This window comes from Anguilla anguilla, chromosome 4, assembly GCF_013347855.1.
Source record: "Anguilla anguilla isolate fAngAng1 chromosome 4, fAngAng1.pri, whole genome shotgun sequence".
Classification (NCBI taxonomy): domain Eukaryota; kingdom Metazoa; phylum Chordata; class Actinopteri; order Anguilliformes; family Anguillidae; genus Anguilla; species Anguilla anguilla.
The window spans coordinates 7,680,678-7,693,091 of NC_049204.1; the positions used below are offsets into that span (position 1 = coordinate 7,680,678).

A 12,414-nucleotide genomic window follows, 5' to 3' on the forward strand; every position below is an offset into this window, starting at 1 on the left:
CTGAGCAGCCTGCGCGGCGCCCCCCCCCCCCCCCCCCTCGTACCTCCCCCCCTGCACCCCCCCCCACGCCTCGACACCCCCCCTCCCTCCCTTGCGCCACCCCCTCACCTCCCCTACCGCTCCTCCATTCTCACCCAACCTCCTCTCCCCACCCCCTTCACCCCTCAGTTTGAAAGGCTCAGAAGCGCTGGCGGGGATATTAATGCGCTGTAACTGCACTGTGAATGGCTGGAGCGCTTCTTGAACTTTGACCCCTGTGTGGCTGCGGGATGGGGTTGGCAGGGCGGGGCGGGGCAGGTGGGGTGTTCTGGCCTACCTGTCCACGATTCTCATCAGCACTGTGAATACAGGACCACAGCCACAGTCTTCAGCGCTGCCGAATTAACACCACACGGGGCGTCCCACATGGGCCGTCCCACGCCCAGCTCATGGTAATACAGGTGCAGGAAAAAGAACACCGCACTGCAGCCACGCAACACCATTATTCCTGCTTTGCTCTGCTCGGAAAGAAAACTGCTCAGAGAAAAAGGAGATGGGTCAGCAGGAGGGATTGTGGGTAATGCACATTTGTGTGATTGTATACGTGTGTCCTACTGCTCTGAGCGATGCACAAACACAACCCCCCTCCAACAGAATGTGAGCTGCTTGTTGGCTGGGTTGTCTGATTCATAGCGTATATACTGAGCATGAGGAGCTAACCGTGAGGGTGAATCTGTCAGTTAAGCTACCTTTTTATTTTACCCGTTGCTAAATGTTATATTAATTTATTACCCATGCAGCACTTTTATCTCTCTTGCACAGCTGCTCCTGGGGTGAACAGTTCACTCGGCGCGCCAACGGTTCACAAAGCCAACCAACAGTTCATAGGGATGAAAAATGGTTCACACAGCTAACCAACCATTCACACAGCTAACCAGCGGTTCACGCGGCAAACCAATAGTTCACACAAGTAACCAGCAGTTAGCTACCCAACAGTCGACACAACTAGCCAACAGTTCACACAGTTAACCAACAGTTCTACACAGCCAAAGTAAAAAAATAAGTTTTCATTAATCAATATGAATATCACTACCCAGCCATCAGTATTTGCTTTCTTCAATATCCTAGTAAATCATATTTTTAAAGCTGTGCTCAAACACTCGAAAACGAATCACGGCATATAAATGTAACCTTACCCTAAGCCCAAGGCCAGCTTTCGATACCCGACATGGAATGCGCTAATTTATGAACGTATGTTAAAGAAGGAAATGTAGATTTTGTTGATTCTAACCTATGGAGGTACATACCCCAAAACATCAAGTGTGTCGAGGCTGTATGTGATTAGTGGTGATAGATGATTTGTGGAGCTGTGGAGCAGAGGATAGTCCCGCCCTGAGCTTAAAAGTCAGAACAGTAACCTACCTCCTCATATGACAGTACTCTTCAACATGCACTGCAGACACTGTAAGGTCAGTCAGAGAGCTCTGTCTACCCTTTCAAACCCACATTCACCTCCTGCTCCTGGAGAGTCACCAGGGTCTGCTGGCTTCTTCCACAGCTCTGGAGTAGCACAGCGATTGAGCAGTCAAAGCGGTCGATTACACGGCTGACTCGGGTCGCCCCGGGTTTTCGGGCCCGAATCCGTCGCTCATCTTAAGGGCGAAAACGAAAAAACCAGCAGACTCAGGGGCTCTCCGGGACCAGGAGTGAGGAACGCCTACTTTACACGCAGCAGGGAGGGGGAGCGAAGAACCAGCACCACCCAAACGTCTTGAGATGCTAGTATGTGGCACCTGGTTGACAGCAAATGGAAGTTTGCACATTCTGAGTGATGTAAGTGATGTAAAATAAGTAAAATAATGTATGCGCAGTAACGTTAAAGAAAGATCAAACGTAGCCGAACTAACGGACACACCAGGGGCCGCTCGCACCGTGATCTGCGTATGGAAGTGCAAAGGGTCCGGTGGCCAATTGTCATCATTTCATTTTTGCCGCTCTGTAATAAAAGGCGTTTTCCTCAGTCCGTGCTGTCTGTCAATTTGGTTTCCAAAAGAGTTGGTGTCTGCACTTCAAACCGGGGTGGATTAAGATCCAAAGATGTGCGTTTCTGCCTAATTTCATTTTTAATTGTCGTTTAGACGGTAATTAACTGCTTTGTCTAGATGTACATGAAATCATTTCCGTTATTTCAGTATTTCAGTTTTGTCCTTGTCCATAGCTTTTTAACCAGATGATGTAATAAAGAGAATGCATACGAACAAAGTCTGCTGTCATTTATAAAGGAGTGTAAAGTCTTTATCTCCACTACAGTGTGCTGTAGAAGAGCAATGAGTTATGAAGGAACACATACGCCTTTCAGAAATCAGAAGTTTTTAAAGTTTTTTTTTTGTTTTATTTATTTACAATAAGATTATACATGCTCATGAGGTTTGCTAGGCTGACCAATGTGGAGTACCATGGATTCTGTGATAAATTATTCATTTTGTTTTTCATGGTTTACGTGAAGTCTGATATTAAAACCATGTGGCAAGATGTTACAAAAGAAGAACACTGGGATTTAATTTACTTCATTAACTTAAAGGCGGGAAGAAGACCTGCTGATGTGTTTTATTTTTATTTATTTATTATTATTATTCCCTTCCTTCTACTAACAGTTTAAAATATGATATATGTTTTTTACCACTATTTTGTCCATGAAGGCTACTCCGGAACGTTAATAAATGCAGGCGTCTGAGAGAGGAACGTGTGGCCAGGCAGGGCTGCCGGTGGAGTGTTGATATCGAGCGGCCGTATCTGCGCACCTTTGGGCCTACAGCGCCGCACAGCCTTCCGGCAGCCTGCCAGCGGGAGGTGCCCTCGCCAAACGTTAAAGAGGAGCAGGGACACCAGCAGGAGGGACAGCACAGCCACCGACACCTCCAGGGCTGTCACTTCTCCCCGCTGAGGCCCTGTGGGCGGGGCACGTGTTGGCGGGGCCTCTGTGGGCGGGGCATGTGTTGGCAGGGCCTCTGTGGGCGGGGCCTTTGTGGGCAGGGCACCTGTGGGCGGGGCATCTGTAGAGGGTAACTGCAGCCGGTAGGCCGCCGCAGTCCTGGCGTGCCGCGCCCCTCCGACCCACTCCACGGACTGGCAGGTGTAGAGGCCGGCGTCGGCCGCGGCGGCGTGGCGGACGATCAGGCCCTCACGGTAGAAGAAGTACTTGGCGTCGGAGGGGCCCAGCGGCCGGCCGTCAAAGAGCCAGAGCACCTGGGCCAGGTTGGTGTCGGGCCGGCACTGCAGGAGGATGTTGTTCCCCGGGATCAGCGTCTGGCTCTGGGGCTCCACGCTCGCTGAAGCACAGACACTCAGGGTATCAATGTACTGTGCACAGTATCTAAATAACTTTCACATTATGCAACTTAATCCCAGAGTTTACAATGAATCATACTGTCAATGCACTTAGTTGTAGCCTGAATCTTTTTTAAATAGAGGAAGAATTCATTTTTGAGGCAAACAACATCTGATTCACATTTTTCAGGGTACAAAATATGTTTAAGCATGTTTTGTAATTCCGCTCCCTCAGTCCAAAGACATGCAGGTAGGTTAACTGCAGACTGGTGAAATTGCCCATAGGTATGAGTGTGTGAGTGAATGGTGTGTGTGCCCTGCGATAGGTTGGTAGCCTATGTATTCCTATATATATGCCTCTCGCCCAATGCACGCTGGGATAGGCTCCAGTACCCGCCGCAACCCTGACCAGGATAAACAGGTATAGATAATGGATGGGTGGATGGATGTTTTGTTAATTCGAGTATATCAACATACCTAAGTTTGGACACATGGAGACATCTGCATCTTTCAAACTCTGAATAAGGCTCCTGAAAAACAAGTGAGTCACTCACAGAATCTCTTAAATAACACTGCATATCTTTTCCAACGACCACAGCCTCTGGTATTGGCTCTCAGCCTACGATCACAAAATTACAAAATGTCACATGTGACATACTGCCAATAGCAATGAACTTTTAATGGACTTGAGTTTTCATTAGCCATAAAAAATTTCATTGAGGATGTAATCATGTGTACAACTGGATTGAAAACATTGGAAACACTCTGCAATACACTCAACAAAATCCCTGAAGCACTCCTACATCTCCCAGAAGTCATTGCGGCCAGGTTGGATTGACTGTCATATGTAGTCGGTGTAGCTCACCTGTCTGAGTCTCGGCTGGACACAGCGGTGCAGAGAGCTGCAGTGGCGCTCCACGCACAGTAGGGGTCTCTGGCGAGCACGCAGTCCTGGCAGGACCTGTAGCGGCTGCAGTCGCTCAACGCCATCTGCACCGCGGCGGTCTCTGATCCCGCGTACAGCTGGCCCTGACGCAACAAAAACGCGGCAAACTCAGCCTGGGAGACAGACCCATGTTATTACATTTGCACAATAGAGCAAACTACCCATAGGTCTGGTAAGGCTATTCTTTCTTCCTCTCCATTGAAACCCATTGTAATAATCACCCAAGAAATGGCCATGCTGACTGGTCAAGTTTTTGGTGGGGGGAAGACAACTTATAAAGAATAAATATTATTGGGTCGTCTTGGTGTTACCGTGACGCGAGAGAGCCGGAGGGTTTTGATTGGCTCCGGGACAGGAAGCAGCTGCACCTCCTCGATGATGAACATCTCGCCATCGTAGTTCACAGCTTTCTGCACAAACCCATTCTCTGCGAATAAAACGGCAGATGCACTGTCACTGACCTGCTCCACAGTGCATTCCAGGCCCGGTTCAAATATGCATTTTAAACACTTTAACTCTTTAGATGCTGGTACAATGGGTCCCTGAGAATAACACAAGTTCAACCAACAAAGCTTACAATCATATGAGAGAAAATTATTTTTGGTGAACACTGGTAAAAATAGATGTTTTTTAATTGTTCGTAATCCTGTTCCTGGAGATCCACCACCAACCCGTAGGTTTCCACTCCACACCCAAGAGAGCACACTTCATTCAACTAGAGATCTCACTGAGCTGCTGATTAGTACAGTCAGGTGTGCCAACTTACCCAACTTAGCCTACAGGACAGTGGATCTCCAGGAACAGAGATGAACAGCCATGGTCTAAATGGTTCAAGTATTTCAGATGAAGCATTTGACCCAGGTCTGGTGTGATGCCCTGGGACACAGCTCCAGGGGTTGGGACAGTGCACCTGTGCCGACGAACATGACGTCGTAGCTGTGCCCGTCCAGGGCCGTCACGCGGTCCACGACGATGCGGGTGAACATCGGGCCCCTCTTCGCCAGCTGGGGCCCCCCCGTCAGGGGCCGCACGGCCTCGTCCATCAGGGGCCGGTCCCGCACAAACTGCAGGGTCTTATCCGGCAGCCCCATGGAGCTCTGAATGCCCTGCTTCCTCACAGCGTCGTTAATGCACTGCACCGCAAGCAAAAGCACACAAACATCTTCACTCACTTTATCTACCGAGCTCATTAACCTCATTTACATAACGCAAAGGAAGGCTTCGACCAGGCCTGGGGTCCGTCCCATTTCAATAACAGTCAAGTTAAGGAGATGCAATTCAAATTCCAACTGGTAAATTGCAAACAAATCCCCATAACACAATTTACGTTTCTAATTTTGATCCGTTTCTTGAATCGGCTGAATTGAAATCAAATTGATCCCCAACCTTGCAGTATGTTTCAGCCGAATACACATTTTGTATTTTTTTTTCCCTAATTGGAGACATCCTGTAATCTCATATAACATGCACAGGTGTTCGGCGTCCAGTCCGTGCTCCGGCAGCGGAACGCTGCCTCGGTGTTCTGATGACTCACGGCTCCGGGGCGGGGGTCAGGCGCGTCTCCGTAGTCCGTCGCCCACCTCGCGGGAGCGGTGTCTCTGATTGGCACCTTGTACCTCCCGTTGGAGAAGACGTCTCGGACGGCGGCCGCGCTGTACGCGCACACCGCCGACAGGTCCGAAGAGCCCCTGCCACACGACAAGCAAGACCCCCCCCGTTATTCACAGGCTTATGTTCCTCACCCCCATAGACCAGGGACCCTCAAATGTGGTGGCCCTCAGGGGCCAGTGGTACTGCTGGGTGTTCATCCTCCCCCTCCAATCAGGGACCAGTTTAGACCTGGGACACACGGTGAGGGGAAAATCTGGCCAATCAGTGACAAGCAATCTGCAATTAGCAATCAGGTACAGAAGAAAGCCAGCATTACTACCGAATTTCAGTGCCAGATTCGAGCCTCACTGACCTAGACACTTATACTACAGTACTATATAAATGCAGTACAATGTCAATACTAATATCCATCACAATCTGGCACTGAAGGTTGATAGTAATGCTGGCTTTCTCTTGTACCTGTTAGCTAATTGCTGATTGCTTGTCAATGATTGGCCAGATTTTGCCCTCACCTGGTGTCCCAGGTCTTGTATCACAATAGCCACATTGCTGGTTCTCCCCACTGAGCAGTACAGTGATTCTCCACATGTGCATGAAGTTTAAAATTTTATTTACAAAGTAGTTTGAACTATATTTTTTGAGTCGTTTTGAGTTTTACAAGCTACATTTCTCTTTAGGGTAGCTTGGCTGCAGCTGTCAATGACTTTCTGAGTAAAGTAAATGGTAGTTTTTACAACAACGCTTTCAGAGTAGTTTCCTCAACACTGGCTGTAAACAGTGCTATCATGGTGAGAATTACCTACATAATACAGAGCCCTCTCATCTCATCTGATTGGCCGACATGAAGACTGACAGGAGTTACTCACTGTGGGGAGAAAACGCCGTAGAAGATGCTTTTTCTCCAGTTGCTGTGCTGAAGCAGGAAGACATCTTGGACGATGTAGGGAAGGCTGGGCCCGGGGCCGAGGCATTCAAGATGGGCCTTCAAGAATGTCGTCCACCTCTTGTTCAGCATCCGATGTCCACCCAAGTCCCCCTTGCACACAATCAGGGTTTTTTGTAATTAAACCCTTAATTAAGAAGAGTAGGTTTTTTTTGTCAGTGTTCTAGAACAGTGGTTCTGAAACCTCTCTTCAGGGGCCCCCAGCCAGGTATTTGAGGTGTTCCAACTTGCGTTTGAGACAGAACACATCAAATACGGCTGGAGGTCCCTCGAGGAGAAGTCTGAGAACCACTGTTCTAGAACTCCATTGCTTCCAGTTACAAGTAGTGATTGTCACATCAGCATTAGCATGTTCAGTTAAGAACATTCCAATCACATATTTGTGATCTCACACCTTAAAGGGTTAAAGGGTTAACTGAGTTAGCCCTGGGATACCATCGACCCAGGGCAAACTGTAGTCTTGACCATATACCAATACATCGGCTATACAGAAATCATATCGTAACAAACTCGGCAGGGAAGAGGCGAGGCTCAATTTCAGGTCACCAGGGGGTGAAGAGGATACTGTGCTAAGCACCGCTCTACAGATGAATTCCTCTTTAGCAGAGCAGTTAAGCAGCCTTAGCAGTGGACCGCTAGAAGTGCATATGAGTGTAACTGGAGCGCAAGTGTCCCTGCAGTTACAGGTTACCTTGCAAACGCGGGCGACGCGTGACACCACAAGCCCCCTGGGGAAGTCGTACTCCACTGCGTTCTCGCTGAAGAACATGTAGACCTTGTCGTCGTCCCCCTCAAAACTGCCTCCGCTCTCCCGAACCACGTCCATGTGGACAAAGACGGGCTCTGAAATCCGACACCAAAATTTAAAAAAATGCCTTTCCCCACTCCCTCAGTCTACACACAGATTTTGATGCTCCATCCCATGATTGTCAATATCGTCAAATAGCAGGTACTCCAGACCAGAGGTGGTGCTATTGAGCAATAAATGCTGCAAGGCTCCACACTTTTACTGCTATTTCTACCATACCTGCACATTCTATAATAAATGTACAATACATTTGAATAATCTACTGAATATTTTAAGGCAATATTATTATTCCAAACACTTCAATAATGCAGATCATCCGAATTCAAGAAATGCGTCAAATCATTCTATTTTCTCAAGACTTAATGGACTTTGGTGTACAGGGAATTAGAGAGGTCTTACCATTGAGGGTGTACGTGGATTCGTAAGTACGCAGCGTCGGATTGGCGGACAGCGAGCGGAGGGGCGTGCGCGTTAAAGCAAGATCAAAGCCCATGAAGTTAACGGCGCCAGCGGAGTACAGGTCCCCGTCTAAAACAAGAGGGATTATGGGATACCGTAAGATCAGAACTGGGACCCGGAGCACCCTCAAAGCTCAGCAACGAAGACAAAAGTCATCTCAACACTCTCAGAAAAGTCGTGTAATACTAGAAGGGTTTTGTTGATCTTGGGATTGTACCAAACCCTAGGACAAACACATGGCTGAAGTACTTTTAAATCCTTAGGTGAACATCTAATCTGAAAACACTCCTGCAAATCCCTGAGAATGTGTGAGGGAATAATTTTGCTAACCAACACACACATATCATATTTAAAAAGAACTTTGTTCTTAATGCTGGTGAGAACAGACGTTTCTTTTGAAACTGTCAGTAATGCGCAGGAATTTTACTGGCCTCTCAGGGGTTAAAGTACTTCAAATAATAACTTGTACACGGTCTGGTCTGTGTGCCAAGTTAGTTCATCCTGTACCCATACTACCACATATTCTATTAAACACCCTTTACATTACAGGCATTTAGCAGATGCTCTTATCCAGAGCGACTTACACTAACTTTTTTTTTTTTTTACATAGAATTTACATTTATTACCATTTATACAGCTGGATTTATTCTGAAGCAGTGCAGCTTACGTGCCTTGTTCAGGGGTACGGCAGCACTGTCCCACCCAGGAATCGAACCTGTGACCTTTAGGTTACAAGACCAGCTCCTTACCCGTTATACCACAATGCTGCCCCACCGCCCACTTCTCTCGCCAGCCCGTCCTTCCCAAACACTGCGCCCAGGCCCAAATACAAAATGGCCGCCGCTAGGTTTTCATCACCCTGGCAACCGAGCTCAGCCATTCCCCGTAACTGGTAATCCACCTCCCGTCTTTCGGGTTACACACAGAGGGACACGGAAGGAGGGAGTCAGGAGCGAGGAAAGACAGCACGTACCGAGCATGAGGGAGGAGTGCCTCTGGAACGGGTCGAAGGGGCACCTTCCCTTGCCCGCGTCCCGCTCTCCATCCAGCTTCAGTCGTCCGTCGGAATACGTCTGTTCAAACACCCAGACATTCACACGTCAGACGGCGGCACGCGCTGTGCGTCCAAGCCAATTAGTCCAAACTACCACAGTGGAACTATCAAAAGTGGCAGCAAAATAGGCATGGAATTAATTTTCACAAATAGAAGGCAGGAAACTAAAAGAATTCAGGCAATTGCACCTTCAGATAATGTATTTTAATTTAAATCATTACTGATAAAATCCCTGTGGCAGGCAGTGGTGCTTAACAGAAACAAATAAACCGTTCTTTAAAAAAAAATAATAATAATAATTAGTTAATATCAATCTGTCAAGCATTAAAAACTCATCTTGGTCACAAGTTTATTTTTATGACATGCAACGCAAACGTTGGCAGATTGGCTTCCCGTCATCAATTTAACGCATCTGCACTTCAGAACATCAGAGCACCCAAAGCCTTGTGAAACATGCACCTTTAAACTTCACAGAAACTACGTGCATGTGAGGGCGCCAGTGTATGTTCACATACAATCTTGTTTCATTGAGTCTGTTCTAACCTTCTCTTTCATTTGCTGGTTTGGGTCACTTACCTTGAAAAACAGGAACAGGTTAGAAGGAATTGTTAGAATGTGCAGTGAAATTGCAGGCACTAATCTAAATGACCTCTCCCAACTACACAAAATCAGAGCCACAAAGAAGGCCCAGTCAGCCCTTGCTGACCCCAGTCACCCCTTGTTCAGTGAGTTCAGGTTGCTTCCATCTGGTCGCAGATATAATCTGCCAAGATGCAGGACCAATAGATTTAAGTACTCATTTGTCCCTGCTGCTATTGGCCTTTTGAATGACATCATGTAATTCTATGTTTTTGTGTGTGAATTGTTTGTGTGTTGATTGTTGATGATGATTGTATTTAATGCTGACTGTGCAACAAATTGCCCCTCGGAGACAATAAAGATTACCTTATCTTACCTTACAAATATATGCAAAATATAAAGCATTCATTCACAAGCCCGGGAAGGCATTGGCAGTCCCCCTGAAGCTGAACGATAAAGGTGGTGACAAACACTTACCATGTAAGTACAGGTGGGACTGAACGCGTTGGTGCCGCACACATACATTCTGTCATCGTCCGCTTTCTGCAGGACCCGTATGTAGTTTCTGCATTCGGTCTAGAACACGACGAGGAGGAGACTCGTCAACCCTCGGTTTACGGTATGACCATTACACTCACGGCCCTGCAGAAAACGTTTACTATAAACCCAAGAATGATGCACACAAAGTTCCGTTCATGCCCTTAATAGCCTTTTTGCTTCATGGTTTATAGTGGACAAATTAAAATGCATATATATACAAAGAACACCTGCATTTATTAATACATTATGTATTGTAGGATGATGCAGTTTTAGACAAAAACAGACAGAAACGTATACTCGGTTAAGGATGTCCAATTTAATATGACGAAACTACATATAACTTATTACCTGATAAATGACACAAAGTTGTGGCTTTGGTTTATGACATTGCAGCTATGGAACTCATTGGTAAGTTGTGGCCATAGAGTTTGCACAGACGCAGCAACCACCCACCATATACTCACTGTACCTTCTCACCTCAAAATGCTTTCCTTTGTGCCAGCACTGCGTTCGTTCATCCACCGCGACGCTCCACGGAAGCTGCAGCGAAAGACGGTCAGGTTAAAATGAGACAACCGCGCGCGAGACCGCAAAAAACCGCGGGAAGCAGACCCGGGAGTTCGGAATCAGACGGTGGATCCGCGCTCCGCTCACCTCTGCCGTCTTCCTGGAAATGTCATTTATATCTAGGGCGTAGACGGCATCCCGAGCCCCTAGGAACACCACACCCAAGTCCTCCCGCAGCAGCAACGTAGTGTAATTATAGATCCCCTCATCTCTGAACAGTATTATATTAGCATCTAACAGCAAAAAAATAAATACATTAAAAAAATTAAAAATACGAATAGTCACACGTAGTCACTCATTTATTTTCAATTCAGTCAGTTTAGGACATGCAAACTGCAATTCAGTTTATTGACTGAAAAATCCCCATCTAATATAATGGGCCCTTTCCAGTTCCTCTAGGCCTATTGAATTTCAATTAATTGTCCCCATTGACTGACCTGAAATGAACACTGACCCTAGCCCAGCAGTCACATACCCATTACATTAAATACATTTCAAACTAAATGCAAGGGGTGGAAACAACAGTAGGTTGTGTAGACAGAGTATGCCGTAAGAGGAATTCCACTGTTCACTTTACAACAGTAGCAGTCAAGTATAGTATTCTTAAGAGCACTTCTTAGGCAATGTTTTCATGGTTCTGTTTAACCCTGTTTTTCAGCTTGTCCAATTTGTGTAATTTTGGCTTGTTGTACATTTATCGCTGTTTCTTGTGGTGTGCATTTATTGCATCATGGCATACAAGTTCTACAAGGGCATCTGGATAGTTGTATGCTAAATTAAAATGGAAAATATGCATAAATGGACTATGTATGTAAATGGACTGCATTTATATAGCACTTTTATCCAAAGCGCTTTACAATTGATGCCTCTCATTCCCCAAAGCAGTTAGGGGTTAGGTGTCTTGCTCAAGGACACTTCGACACGCCCAGGGCAGGGTTTGAACCGACAACCCTCCGACTGCCAGACAATCGGTCTTACCTCCTGAGCTATGTACGACTAAATAAGAAAATATGTATGTTACACCAAACAATCAAAATCAATGAGGATTCTCACATCATCAAAATGAATAAGCCTTCTTACATCTGAACTGTTATTAGCACTAATTTAAAATCAAAATGTAGGGACGGCAATGGAATATTTAATGTCATCTCACACTTATACAGAGGAACATTTTTTTTTTCCCAAGAGAGGAAAAATCTTTGGAAGGAGGAGGGGCGAACAGACTCTTACCCTGATGTGGTACGCTTGTCCGTGGGACGCTGGTACTCCCAGACAGAGCGGGGAGAAACAGAAACAAACAGAGGAACCACAGCACTTCACCTAAAGTCATGCCTCATTGTTGACGTCTGAATCGATATTACAGTCCTGCCAACACAGAAGCAGGCAAAGGGGACTCAGAACTGTAAAACTCACCAGCTGAAAGGCTTAAGACCGTCTCTGAACAAGTGGTAACAGAAGCACCAATCTCCCCACCCCCCTCCACCCGCACCCCACCCCACCCCCATGGAGGACTAACTTGTGTCATATATAGTGGTAAAGATATAAGGTACCAGTCTAACAACGTGGCAGTCTCTTGTCTCTTCGTTTTCGTTTCTCTGTTT

At 46.6% G+C, this 12,414-nt stretch overlaps 2 protein-coding genes across 3 annotated transcripts in view; one reads left to right on the forward strand and one right to left on the reverse strand.

The window, feature by feature from the left end:
- The window catches only part of LOC118224866 (UBX domain-containing protein 6-like), a 7,411-nt gene extending 7,377 nt beyond the window's left edge, over window positions 1–34 (forward strand). Inside the window, exon 11 of the mRNA XM_035412676.1 lies at window positions 1–34. This exon is cut by the window's left edge and continues 122 nt beyond it. Coding sequence (XP_035268567.1) covers window positions 1–4 — 4 coding nt within the window. The 3' untranslated portion in view covers window positions 5–34.
- Window positions 35–1,929: 1,895 nt separating this feature from the next.
- Window positions 1,930–12,276, reverse strand: LOC118225815 (semaphorin-4E-like). 2 transcript variants are annotated; one of them, XM_035414750.1, is made up of 14 exons: window positions 12,044–12,276; window positions 10,901–11,046; window positions 10,724–10,786; window positions 10,184–10,282; window positions 9,047–9,146; window positions 8,014–8,142; window positions 7,498–7,649; window positions 6,730–6,899; window positions 5,787–5,940; window positions 5,163–5,385; window positions 4,564–4,679; window positions 4,172–4,335; window positions 3,784–3,836; window positions 1,930–3,308 (listed from the first exon to the last, which is right to left on the reverse strand). In XM_035414750.1, exons 1-14 carry the CDS (start codon window positions 12,141–12,143, stop codon window positions 2,680–2,682), a joined length of 2,298 nt encoding a protein of 765 aa, XP_035270641.1. In that variant the 5' UTR covers window positions 12,144–12,276; the 3' UTR covers window positions 1,930–2,679. The 2 variants fall into 2 exon arrangements, with proteins under 2 accessions (XP_035270641.1, XP_035270642.1); XM_035414751.1 differs by lacking the exons at window positions 10,901–11,046; window positions 12,044–12,276 and having other exon boundaries at window positions 10,716–10,758.
- Window positions 12,277–12,414: the final 138 nt, after the last annotated feature.